The sequence below is a fragment of the Mustela lutreola genome, chromosome 1 (assembly GCF_030435805.1).
Source record: "Mustela lutreola isolate mMusLut2 chromosome 1, mMusLut2.pri, whole genome shotgun sequence".
Taxonomy (NCBI): domain Eukaryota; kingdom Metazoa; phylum Chordata; class Mammalia; order Carnivora; family Mustelidae; genus Mustela; species Mustela lutreola.
The window spans coordinates 275,307,715-275,321,434 of record NC_081290.1 but is presented as its reverse complement, the minus strand read 5'-3'; the positions used below and the strand labels follow the sequence as shown (position 1 = coordinate 275,321,434).

The 13,720-nt window shown below is 36.5% G+C and overlaps 1 protein-coding gene across 1 annotated transcript; it reads left to right on the top strand.

Annotated features, from left to right (window-relative positions):
- Positions 1–6,492: 6,492 nt before the first annotated feature.
- Positions 6,493–7,422, top strand: LOC131809047 (olfactory receptor 4P4-like). Its single transcript, XM_059135596.1, has one exon. The coding sequence runs from the start codon at positions 6,493–6,495 to the stop codon at positions 7,420–7,422; it is 930 nt and encodes a 309-aa protein (XP_058991579.1).
- The last annotated feature ends 6,298 nt before the right edge of the window (positions 7,423–13,720 follow it).

The following is a 13,720-nucleotide window of genomic DNA, read 5'->3' as shown; positions in this document are numbered from 1 at the left end:
TGGCTTGCACACTGTTTATAATCCGGATCCAATCCTAGCTGCACTTTGTCAACTTATATCTAAAGGAAATCAACCTGGTGAACTTCTATTTGGGAAGGTAAACCCAAATTTCTTGGAAAGAAGAGTGCTCTAGGATAAGAGAAATGTAATTTATAATGTACTCTCTATAAAGTATTAATTAATCATGTGAGCTTGGGCATCTCTAGGGGTAATTTTAATGATGAAAATATAGATTGTGATTTGATTCCTTTGGATATAAAATTATTCCATTTGACTTCCAACTGTTGCTCTGAATATATGTCTCATTGTGGGAATGTTGGTTGAGCGATGTCAGTTGTCTTTAAGATAATACCAGCTTTCTTTCTGTGAATGGCTGATGAGTTGCACTGAGTGACATGTGAATTCAAGAAGCTGACATGAAATGCTCTGGACAGTTTCAAGCCCTGGTCAGTGGGGAGCCTTCTTTCAGTGAGCCTGCTTCACAGAATTTCAGTGAAGAAAGGGGGGACACCAGAAGGAAGAAGTAGGAATGGATCCACAAAAAGTGAAAGAACATGAGGTGAATTATTTCTCTTCCCTTCCCATTATCCTGCCTGACTGTGTGAGATCCACTAAGTATATTTTGCCTCCATTGTACAGCTAGCTGACTGACTTTCAGTTAAAGTTGAATACAGGCATCTTCTCTGAATTTTATAGACTAGCTTGTTTTGAGGTTGAGGCGGTGATAAATTCAAAGTACTGCCCATTGAAAGTGCCATACAACAGTCTAAGATACAGGCAGACAGCAACGGGGAGTGATGCTTAGGTGGATAACAAATTTCAAATTAAAAAAAAAAAATTATAAGTTGTGGGGGGGAAGCTGAAAAAGCATTGATTAAGAAAAAGTGATTCACAGGTTGCTAGGAAAGTGATAAAGCCCAAAATGAAAGGACAAATAAACTCCCTGCACTAACCCTATCATGAGTATTGATAACTCCTTCCTCAAAACAAACAAACAAACAAGCTCCAATAATTCAAGAATTACGTTAACCTAAGACCTTACTCAGGTCGCCAAAAAAATCAAATGCAAATATCTCAAAACTTGAGTCTCTGTTTATCTTCTTTTTGTTTCTCTTCTCTCTGTTAATTTTGTTGCCTGCCCTTGTTTCTGGGAATAAGCTTTAGGACAATAATTTCAATTATGGGGTATTTTATTTACAGACCATTTGAAATCATTGAAGCTTTTTCTTGTAATTATTTACAAACATTTGCTGACTATTGGTTAAATAATCAGTAACCTGTATTTAACAAGATATAGAACAAAGATAAAATAATTAGAAATATTTATGAAGTTCCTAAAATGTACTGGGTAACTTCCACATTTTATCCCACAACAGTCTCAGGAGATAGATGTACCCACCAATGATGTACTTATCCATTGCCAATATGATGATCCGAGAAAAAAAAAACAGTACATGCCAAGCATTATACAGATCAGGAATACTTGGTGAGAACTGAGAGCTAAATTTGTGCAAACACTCTTAGTATTTCAAGACAGAATTTAAGACTTTCTCTGTGTCCTTTGGGAATTTAGGATCACAAAACTTAAGACTATATTAGGTTTAGTTTGGCACAAGTTAAAAATGGAAATATTGGGGTCAGTGAGGCACTTTTTTAAGTTATTAGATTATCCAATACTCACTGAGTATACACTAAGTATCAAATTAGTATGGTAAGTACATAATGTTTTGCTAAATATATTAGCAAATGAGGCATGTTGTTTAAGATTGTCAAACTCTACTAATTATGTCTATGGGTTTGGGCTAATTACTTATTTTCTCTATAACTCAGTTTCGTTTTCTTCTTTTTTTTTAAGATTTTATTTATTTGACAGACAGAGATCACAATTAGGCAGAGAGGCAGGCAGAGAGAGGAAGGAAAGCAGGTTCCCTGCTGAGCATTGAACCCCATGCGGGGCTCGATCCCAGGACCCTGAGATCATGACCCTAGTGAAGGCAGAGGCTTTAACCCACTGAGCCACCCACGCGCCCCTCAGTTTCATTTTCTTAAATGAGCTTATTAGAGCTATTTACTTCTCAGAATTATTAGGAGAATTTAAAAAGTTTATGTTATATGTGTATGTGCAAATTATTCCATTAGACTTTAAACCTACTGATGGTGTAGTAAAGTAATGAAATGAGGCCATATGATGATTCATGGGAAACCCCGAATTTATTATGTTCATTATGATCAAGGTTTTTTCAAAATTTTGACAATAGCAGAAAGCCCAAAGTTTAAGCAAAATCTTAACTGAAACATATAAATTTTCAAGACTAGATTTACCTTTTTTAAGAAGGGGCCTCTAGGACAAGTGAACACAAGTTCCTACAGTGAGGGGAGAACTACAGCAGGGAGTAAATGATGACCTCTTTCTTCTAACCACTGCTCTTACAGAGGAGCTATTTGTGGCTGGAGAAGCGTATCCAAGGACATGACAACATTCAGCGCATTGTATTCTCTAAGAATAAATTGCATTCTCTAAAATAACAGATTTTTATTCTCTACTCTTACTCTTTGTAATTGGGCTACATATGCAGGAAAGAGGAACAGATTGAGATTGCAGTTTTGTTTGAATATTTTCTGCATTTTATAGACTAAGATAGTTTGTTGTAATTTATTATCTCATTTTATCATCTGCATATCGATATTAGAATGGCTGAAATGGTTTAAGGATCATGATTTTGGAGGTTATCTGGCTTTGCATGAAATCTGAAATGGTTTAAGGATCACGATTTTGGAGGTTATCTGGCTTTGCATGAAATAATTAAATAATTGGAGGAAAGGGGTCTTTAACATTAAATTTCTTCTGTTCCAGGTATGGACATGGACTCAAGCTCTAGATTCAGAAAACTCTGATTTCAAATTCTGTTTTGCTAAATACTATTTAGGTGATCTATATATACTTTATCAGGACATTTTTAACTAATTGTTATATCCGTAAGGTATTACTACTCTTGTACGTGCATCAAACTGATCTTAATAACATATTCATTTAGATAGTATTTTTTTCAAAGTACTCATACATCTATTTCTAAATTTGAAACTCACAACTCTCTAATTTATTTAGGGAACAAAGAATTTGCCTCTATTTTAGACAAACAAATGTGTTGAGGGTAATGAAGTTTGGGGATCACACTGAAAATTGATGACTAAGTTGACAATAGAAATCAGAGGTCCTCTTGCACTCTAAAATTGAGAAGCTAGAGTTGCGCCTCATGGTTCAGAGAGTGCTAAGCGTCAACTCTTCAGTTTTGGCTTCAAGTAGTGATCTCAGGTTCTAGGATCAGGCTCTGTGCTCAGTGGGAATTCAGCTTGAGGATTCCCTCCCTCTCTCTTTTCCCCTCCCCTGCTCCTGTGCTCTTAAATAAATAAATAAATAAATCTTTAACTAAATAATATTGAAAAGCTAGAAATATATGTGGTGGTTCATACTTGATAAACCACAGAAGTTTGCAGAACAGGGAAATGAAAAAAAAAAAAAAAAGAGTGAAATGAAGCATTATCTATGGACTGGAGTTTGGAGAAAATAGAAAATTCTACCACATATTTAACATTATTGTTTTGCTATGAGGTTAAACCACATTTCATCAGTTGGAAAATTAATTTTTTATCAGATGAAGACAGAATGATGGGCTTTACCTACATATTCTGACAACTAATTTGTATAGGGGATTAATTTCAGGTTTTGGTAAAATTTTGTTTAATTTTGGGAAAGGGGAAAAAGAAAAACAACTCAGGTGGTTGTTTATTTCTATGCACATGATTAAGATAATGTTTTTATTTCTGTCCATTTAAAGGAACAAGCAATTACTTTAAAAAATGACCAAACAAGTGTTTTAAATATTATTTCAAAAATAGGGGGTGCTTATTTATAGGTAAGAAGAAATTTTCATGGCATCATTGGAGGCATGAAATCTAACTTTTCAGTGATTCTTGCTACACTAATTCTAAATCTTAAAATTGTACCAAATAAATAAATTCATTTGTTTTAAGGCCCCATTACAAAGGAATTTTATGTTTGGTGTGTGATACAATTAACCTCTAAAAGAAAGTGATAAGGGGAGAATTTAAAAAATAATTGATGAGAAACTGTAGCAACAAGTTTAGGGCAGAAGATATATCACAACTTCTAAAGAAAGATGGTAAATATTAATGATGCCTTTTGAGTTCAAAATTTATAGAAAAACAATTGGATCATGGGTTACCAATTCAATGTTATTTTTTCGTTAGCACTGAGAGTCTAAGTTAGCAGAAGCCATGGTCAACCGCAACTAAATTGCCTGTATCTTCACATATCAAATCCTGTAGGTTTAATATAACTGGTAAATGAAGAGATTGAAGCTATCTTCATTTATTCTATGTATTTTCTATATGCTTTTTAATTTTTTTAAATTTTTTAAGATTTTCTTTTCTTTTCTTTTTTTTTTTTTTTTTTTTTCTAGATTTCTTTAAGTAATCTCTATATCCTACATGGGGCTCAAACTCACAAATCAAGATTAAGAGTTTCATGCTCCAGTATGCCAGCCAGCCAGGTGTCCCTGTATTTTCTACATACCTTTAATTAAAATCCCTTCTATTTAGAACTAGGAGATTAAGTTAGTGCCAATCTCGATGTTACCTTCTTGCTCAAAATAATTTTAAGGCATTAAAATTTTATTTCCTACATGGAATCATATTTATGAGACTTCATTATTGACAGCCTTACTGATTAGGTAACACTAGCACTTACACTCTTATGGTTAATAAAGCAAGGGTCATTTCTTGATTTTTTTTGAGTTTCTCAACCATTTTGTGGCAAAGTTCAGTCATTTTTTTTTATTTTACAAACAAGATGACTTTTTTAAAGATTTTATTTATTTATTTGACAGATAGAGATCACAATTAGGCAGAGAGAGAGGAGGAAGCAGGCTCTCTGCTGAGCAGAGAGCCCGAAGCAGGGTTTGATCCCAGGGCCCTGGGATCATGTCCAGAGCTGACTGCAGAGATTTTAACTCACTGAGGCACCCAGGCACCCCAAACACGATGATTTAAATTAAAAAAAAAAATTGGTATCCAAAGTCATATACTGGTATAATTAGTAATGGGGTCTAGGTCCCAAATGTTTGTCTTCATATAAACATTTTCTTATACATTTTTTCTTTGAGTTATGAAGTTTCAATATTCTTTAAGGATTTGGCAAAAGATATGTTTTGGATGAATATCGAAAATAAATTCATACTATAATTTGGACTGATGGGAAGAAATTGACTTGTGAATTATGGTACACTGAGTCGGAGAAAAACCACAAAGGTAAACTGCCTTCAGTTCTTCTTTTTAGCTTTATTTTTTGTGAATATTTTATTTATTTGGCAGAGAGAGAGAGAGAGAGCACAAGTAGGGTGAGAGACAGGCAGAGTTGGGGAGAGAAGCAGGCTTCCTATTGAGCAGAGAACACAACAGCTGATTAGATCCCAGGACCCTGAGACCATGACCTGAGCTGAAGGCAGAGGTTAACCCACTGAGCCACCCAGGTGCCTCATCATTTTAGTTTTAACTCTCTCTTTATTCTGTGGTTCCTTTAAATATATGATTTGTATTGATATCTGATATAAAAATAAACATTTGATACAAAAGATCAGCATCCTACTGTCCTAAATCACTAAGTAAGATAAACAAGCAATCAAAAAATTATTCAAACCAACTCAGAGGCCTCCTACAGAGATTTTCTATCTTCCACTTTGTACATATATTTCTATCATATAAATCTCTAAGTTCATTTTCTACCTCAATCTGAAACTATTTTGGGGAAGCATATAAGTCCACTAGTGACCATTGCCAAGCTTAACATTTGCTTCGATATCATTTAACAGCAACTTTAATGACTTATACTTGCCTCTTTAACAAATGTGTGTTTGGGGGCACCTGGGTGGCTCAGTGTGTTAAGGCCTCTGCCTTTGGATCCAGTCATGATCCCAGGGTCCTGGAATGGAGCCCCGCATGGGACTCTCTGTTCAGCAGGGAGCCTGCTTCCTCCTCTCTCTGTCTGCCTGCCTCTCTGCCTACTTGTGATCTGTCAAATAAAATCTTAAAAAAAACAAAAACAAAAACAAAAACAAAAACAAATGTGTGTTTGGAAGGATCCAGAAAAATTTCCTTTATAAGGACTTTGTTGTATATTTCTTTAGAATAGAAAACATTTGGCAACTAATAATAATTATTAAACTTTGTTAATTTACTGATTGAATTCATTCATAAAACGTAATGTCAAGATCGAACATAATATCCTGAAAAACTGATTTATGGAAATCTTCATGAGACTAATCAGAAAAAAATTATATCATATCGTATCATATCCATTAAATAGAGCTTCATGATGTCAGGGTCATCATCTATATTCTCCATGCAAATGTTCGGCACTAACTTGTGCATTACGTCTTTTCAGGAGACTGTTAAGCATTTTTATGGCACTGGATCATGGAAAACAAGAATAACGTCACTGTGTTTATTTTCATGGGACTCTCTCAAAATGAGAACATTGAAATCCTCTGCTTTGTATTATTTTTATTTTGCTACATTGCTATTTGGGTGGGAAACTTACTCATAATAATTTCTATCACGTGCAGTCCACTAATGAACCAACCCATGTATTTCTTCCTTAATTGCCTCTCACTCTCCGACCTTTGCTACACCTCAACAGTGACACCTAAACTAATGGCTGATTTACTGGCAGAAAGGAAGACCATTTCCTACAGTAACTGCATGACACAGCTTTTTACCACACATTTATTTGGAGGTGTGGAGATCTTCATCCTCACAGGGATGGCCTATGACCGCTACGTGGCCATCTGTAAGCCCCTGCACTACACCGTCATCATGAGCAGAGAGAGGTGTCACGCAATCATCACAGCCTGCTGTACTGGGGCCTTAATCCACTCTGCCAGTCAGTTCCTCCTCACCATCTTCCTACCCTTCTGTGGCCCCAATGAGATCGATCACTACTTCTGCGACGTGTATCCTTTACTGAAGCTGGCCTGCACAGACACATACAGAATTGGTCTCTTGGTCGTTGTTAATTCAGGACTGATTGCTCTGGTGACTTTTGTGATTTTGATGGTGTCCTATTTTCTGATATTATACACCCTTAGGGCTTACCCTGCAGAGAGCCGCTCCAAAGCTCTTTCCACTTGCAGTTCCCACGTCACAGTTGTGGTTCTGTTCTTTGTGCCTATTCTCTTCATTTACATTCGGCCCGCCACAACTTTCCCAGAAGACAAAGTGTTTGCTCTTTTCTACACCATCATTGCCCCCATGTTCAACCCTCTGATCTACACGCTGAGAAACATGGAAATGAAGAATGCCATGAAGAAAATGTGGTATCATCATTTGTTTTGGGAAGGGAAGTAACTTATATTAAAAACATTCTAGAATTTCATTTTAGGGTTCTACTTTGAGCCTTAGAAGTAAGAAGAAATGATATACACAGAGTATATCATGACCGCAAAAGCCAGCCACAGTTGGAGCTCAGAATCTTTAGCATTTCCTCAGACCTCTCCTGACTGGATAAATTTATTATTTTCTAAAGACTTTTTTTCTTCTTTTTTACTGAAGTATTATTGACATATAGCATCTGTCCATTTCAGGTATACATCACAGTGATTCAACATTTTTATACACTTTGAAATTATCCTCACAAGAAGTCTAATTATCATCTGTCACCATACAACATTATTATAATATTATTGATGATTAGACAATTTTCATTTATTTTTTCATTTCATTCTGCTTCTAATCTTCTCACATGCTAGTCCAAAGTATTCCTTGATTAAATACTTTTTCTTCAACATGTAATGAAGTCTTTTTTCTCCTCCTCTTGACTTCCACTATCACTGGAGTGTGTACTCCTGTTGATAGAATCAATAGGAAATCATCTGGTAGATTAGAAATATAGGTAGTTTTTACTTCCAGCATCTCAGAAGAGAGCATATATAGTAGGTTTTTGAGCTGAGGGTAATAGATACATGAGCTATTCAGCATTCATAAACACTCTTCTGTATGATATTTGAGCCTAGTTTCCCTCTCTCCCTTTCAGAAAGGAAACATAATATCCTCAACATTTGGACAAAGTTCATTTTGTGTTAGTTTCTCTTCTGGTTCAGGTTATAATCCTTCCTGAAAGACCTGTAACATTAAGAACAGGCTTTGAAATAACTCAATACACTGTTACATTGCTACAAGGGTCCTTGTTTCTATGATTGGTCATTAGATTTAAGTTAACATTTATCCCTTTCTTTCTTGCACTGCCTACTCACTCTTCCCTTTGATTTAAGGTTAACCTTTAATATTGGGGCTCATTATCTACTAAGGTGTACCAAATCTTCATTCTTGACATTCTGAATCTTTAATGGTCCTGCCATTTTTTCTTGTTTTTCTTTTCTTTTTTTTTTTTAAATTAACACTTACTATTAGTTATAGAGATTTTAAGAAATGGGTTGTGTTCCAAATAGTGATCATTCATGTCCCATTGTGTCAAACAAACAAATGTCATCTCATCATCAATACCAATTCCACCACTCCCCCCCTTTTTTTTTAAGATTTCATTTATTATTTATTTGACAGACAGAGATCACAAGTCGGCAGAGAGCCAGGCAGAGAGAGGAAGGGAAGCAGCATCCCGCTGAGCAGAGAGCCCAATGTAGGGCACAAACCCATGATCCTAGGATCATGACCTGAGCCAAAGGCAGAGGCTTTAACCCACTGAACCACACAGGTGCCCCCTCCAGCCCCATTTTATCTTTTGGTTTAGTAAAGGCATGAAGACCCCAAATGGTATCCAGGTGGCAACTTCAATTTCCAGTTCAATAAAGTAATTGTTGTGGCCCCTCATGAAACCATAACATCTATAACTAAAACCTAAAAGCCAGATGAGCTCAAAACTGTTGGTACAGGAAGCAGAATTATAAAGGACTTTAGTGTAATAATAAAGGAAGCACTTCCATATATATTCTTCAGTTCCATAGGATTCTAAAACTGTTTATGATGGCTTTGGGAGAGATGTAACGATATGTTGGCCAACACATCCTTGAAAATATAACTCAAGCTTTTCAGGGTGCTATTTCTCAATTGGTGGTCTGTTTGGAAGTCATTTGTTCACTGTATCTAAGCAGTTACCTAAGATAAATGGGATATGAATGAGTTCACTGAGGTTGCCATAAAATAATACCATAGATAGGATGGCTTAAACAACAAAAATATATTTTCTTTCACTTATGGGGTCTGAAAGACCATGGTCAAACTACTGACAGGTTTAGTTTCTTCAAAGGTCTGTCTCCTTGGCTTAACCAAAGGCTGCCTTCTCCATATGTCCTCACAGGGTCTTCTCTGTGAACACACATTCCTGGTGTTCTTTTCTTTGTGTCCAAATTTTCTCTTATAAGGATGCTTACCACAGCGGACTAGGGCCCACCATAAAGGCCTCATTTTAACTTAATTGCCCCTTTAATGGCCTATCTCTAAATAGTCATCTTCTGAGTTACTTGGATCTAGGTATTCAATATATGAAATTTCAAGAACTCAATTTGGCCTAGAATAGAGTATGTGGTAGGATCTAAGAATTTCAATGTGTATGTCCACTACCAAGCATCTTTACTGGAAGATATACATTATTGGATCAGAATCAATCTTAAGTGAAATAGTATGATGGTGAATAAGGCATTCCAGAATTCAATGCATTGTGCTGCTGGTACAAGTATTATAAGCAGGAAAGACAAATCTATATCCAGAATAAGTGTCTGTTTCAGTGAAGACAAATTTGGTTTCCTCCATGATGGAAGGTTTTCAGTGTAATCAACTTGCTATCTCAGCAGTGAGTGGACTCCCTGGGGAACGAATATGTTGGGCATTCAATGCTGGTGTGACAGAAATTAGCTTCCAAAAGAAATGAAATCTTGCCATTTGCGACAACATGGATGGAACTAGAGTGTATCATGCTTAGCAAAATAAGTCAAGCAGAGAAAGACAACTATCATATGATCTCCCTGATATGAGGAAGTGGTGATGCAACATGGGGGCATAAGTGCAAAGGAGAAGAATAAATGAAACAAGATGGAATTGGGAGGGAGACAAACCATAAGTGACTCTTAATCTCATAAAACAAACTGAGGGTTGCTGGGGGGAGGGGGTCGGGAGGGGGAGTGGGGTTATGGACATTGGGGAGGGTATGTGTTTTGGTGAGTGCTGTGAAGTGTGTAAACCTGGCGATTCACAGACCTGTACCCCTGGGGATAAAAATATATGTTTATAAAAAATAAAAAATTTAAAAAAAAAGAAAGAAATTAGCTTCCAAACAAGGCCATAGCAATATTTCCTAACTGGCCCATATGGAGGTACCGTATGTAGAGGCCAGACATAGAATTTTATGGCCAACAGTTCATCTGATGTCTGGGCCCACAACCAGTGGCAACTGCCAGACATGTAAATCAAGATGACTCCAGATCTTTTCAGTTGCTAGCTAGTGGGTATTCCCAGTCCTTGTGTTTTCTCAGTTGAGACCTCAGATGTCATGTGGCATAGACAAGCCATCCTCGCTATGTTTATATTCCTGATCCATTGAGCCTAAGTTTATAGTAAATTACTTGTTTTACGCATGAAATTTGGGGTTATCTCTTGCAGTCATAATAACTACAAACATTTGGTACTCAGTAGTCACAGAAGCCAGATGAAAGTTTAGAGGGAAATTTAATATTGTTCAACCCTAGCAATAGCCTTCATAGGGAAACTTTCTAAACCACCTTGACCACTTTATTATTTTTTTTTAACGATTATTTATTTATTTATTTTAGAGAAAGCAGGGCGAGGGTCGGGGGGAGAGGGCAAGAGATTTTCAAGCAGACTCCGCACTGACAGAAGAGCCAAATGCCAGGCTTGATCTCACAATCCTGAGATCACGACCTCAGCTGAAACCAAGATTCAGAGGCTTAAATTCCTGAGCCACCCAGGTGCCCCATCCATGGCTGCTTTAGCCTTAGACCAAATTAGTTAGAACTTGGGTAGCTGGGAAAAGAGGGTGGCTGATATCCACAAAACATTTCATCTCATCTAGCACCACTGAGAATTTCCTCCACAGTGTACAACATGTAGTGAGCATTTGTATGACTTATATTTTGCCCATAAGGTCTACCCATATAGTCACACTTTCTACCCACACAAAGACCCTAAACACAAGTAAAACCTTTAGCAACTGTCACAAATTGGAATAGATCTAGGCTCTAGTTATCTCTTGGTCTGTGCAAGGCAGACAATCCATGCACTGGTTGAGGATTTGTTAACAAGATTTTCCTTAACTCCCATCTTTTTTAGTGCTTTTTTATTTGGGTTTTTAATGCTGCAACATTCCATTTCAGTTGGTGCCAGAAAGAACTAAATATAATCAGATGCAATCATATATTTCCTCTTCAGCCAATTTCCTCTAAAGTAACAGGAGATGACTGAGCAGAAGGAGATGATTTCACAGGAATTTTGTCAAAATTTCTTGAGCCTATCAGACCTGGCCTATCAGAGCCTATCAGAAAAAAAGCATGGTTTTGTATGGAAATAACTCAGGTGATGTTATTATATCATCCCAGGTCATGAGAATCTCTTCTCCTCTAGAAATACGGAGGAGGGAATTCTATTTGAACAGAGGTTTCAGGGAAGTTGGGTTCCCAAAATTCTTCGATTCATTCCCAAACCTCACCATCTCAGATTTGTTTCTATTTTTTTTTTCTTTTTGTGTTTCTGTTGTTGACCTAAGAGACCTTAGAGGCTGTGTTTTCTGTTCCCTTTACAGCCCTCCGACATCTATGATCAAACCCATGACTTCATTTTCATCAGGGTCTGTGTTTGGGCTTCTGAAGACCGAACTGCAACAGAAAAGCTCTCATCCTGATGGTCTACCTGCAGTTGTGTAGACCAAGTAGTTACTACCTTATCCTTTATGTTAGCCTACCAACGTCACCAACAGAAGTGAGTTTACTTCACAATCCTTATAACTGCATCTTATCCACACACCGTTCAAGCTCCACAGTCATTGTAAATCCCAGCACATCAGTGTTGTTTATGGAAAATCGGTAAATTTTTTTGTGTGGAAAATAGGAAAAATGTTTTTTCCAAACAAAAGGTCAAATTGTTTATAGACAAGCATTATGAGTTTTCTCTCAGATTACTAACTTATGTGTTTTTCCATATAAAAAATATTTTTGTCTTGCATAGAATAATAACCAGCTTTATGTTTTTCAATGTTATTTAGACCATGGTTGCCCTAGTAACAACCAAATTTTTCACTTCTCTCACAAATGAGTCCATACTGTCCTTATCTAGTCCTGATCATAACCGATGCATCCCTTTCAGACATTCTCAGTCTGCCTCAAGTCTTTCTTCATATTGTTCACTCAGGTCATAAAGTCTCTCAGTTGTACCTTTCATAATCTGCAGGTGGTCCTTGAACATGTGGGGATTAGGGACATGTATAACTTTTGAGCCCTGCCCCAAACTTAACTTCTAATCATCTACTGTTGACTGGAAGCCCCACCAATAACATGAGCAGTTCATTAACACATATTTTGTATGTCATACAAGATATATTTGTTATATGCTGTACTTTTATAACAAAATAGTAAGAAACTCATAAGGAAGAGAAAATACAGTACTGTACTGTATTTATTGAAAAAACTACACATGTAACACAACTCACAGTTCAGGCCCAGGCTGTTCAAGGGTCAATGGTATTATCATGTGCTACTCAAGCTTCCCTCAGTTATGTGCCCCTTTCTAGCTATTTTAACCACATTTACCACTGTGTATCTTTTTTAATTGGGTTGCGTGGATTACAAACACATCTTATTTCTTTTAGAGGAACATTTTATTCATTTTTTTAAACAAAATCCTCATTGTGGTATTTGTAGGAGGAAGTGTATACATTTGTACCAGCTCTCAGAGTTAAGTCTGTGGAAACCAGTTGCCAATGTGGGGGATGGAGGAGGAAGTAGGGCTATTGGGGTATGAAGTTGCACACAGATATTTGTCATGCACTGTTCAATTCATTTATTATCTGCTAAAGCAGACTTTAAAACCTGGCTTTAGGCATGTTTGCCATTTTCTAATTTAACATATGCTGAGACATTGTTCCCTACTGTTCCTCAGAATCTTTTTCAACAGGGAGCACATGATTTATAGCCTATCAATAGTGAGTAGAAGTGTACTCTTAGTTTGTGCTCCAATTCCTCAGGATATAAAAAGTTATTAACCATGGCATAGCTATTTATTTTAAGACTGGAAAGGAACTAAGCCTTGCTCAGCTATACATTGCCCAACTTTTCTTTTGGGAAATGTCTCATCCCATAGAAAGATTGAGAGGGAGGTTTGGGGTTATATTCTCCCACATAATCTACTTTAAATGTCACTTGGAATTTAAACAGAAAGCTTGTATATATTTCCAAAACTGAAACCAATGAATGTACAACTTTTGGGTAGAAAACAAACCAAAGCATTTTTCAAAATAAATGCCAATGATGATTTTATTTCCTTCTAGTTTCAAAAATCAGGAGAAAATGCTTCTCTTTGTAAGGGAAATAGGGAAGTCCCAGAATCAGGACTTACATGGGCTATGTTCACAGTGAAATTCAGTAATCTTCAGCAGCAAAATTAAGCACTTATTTTGACTATTGAA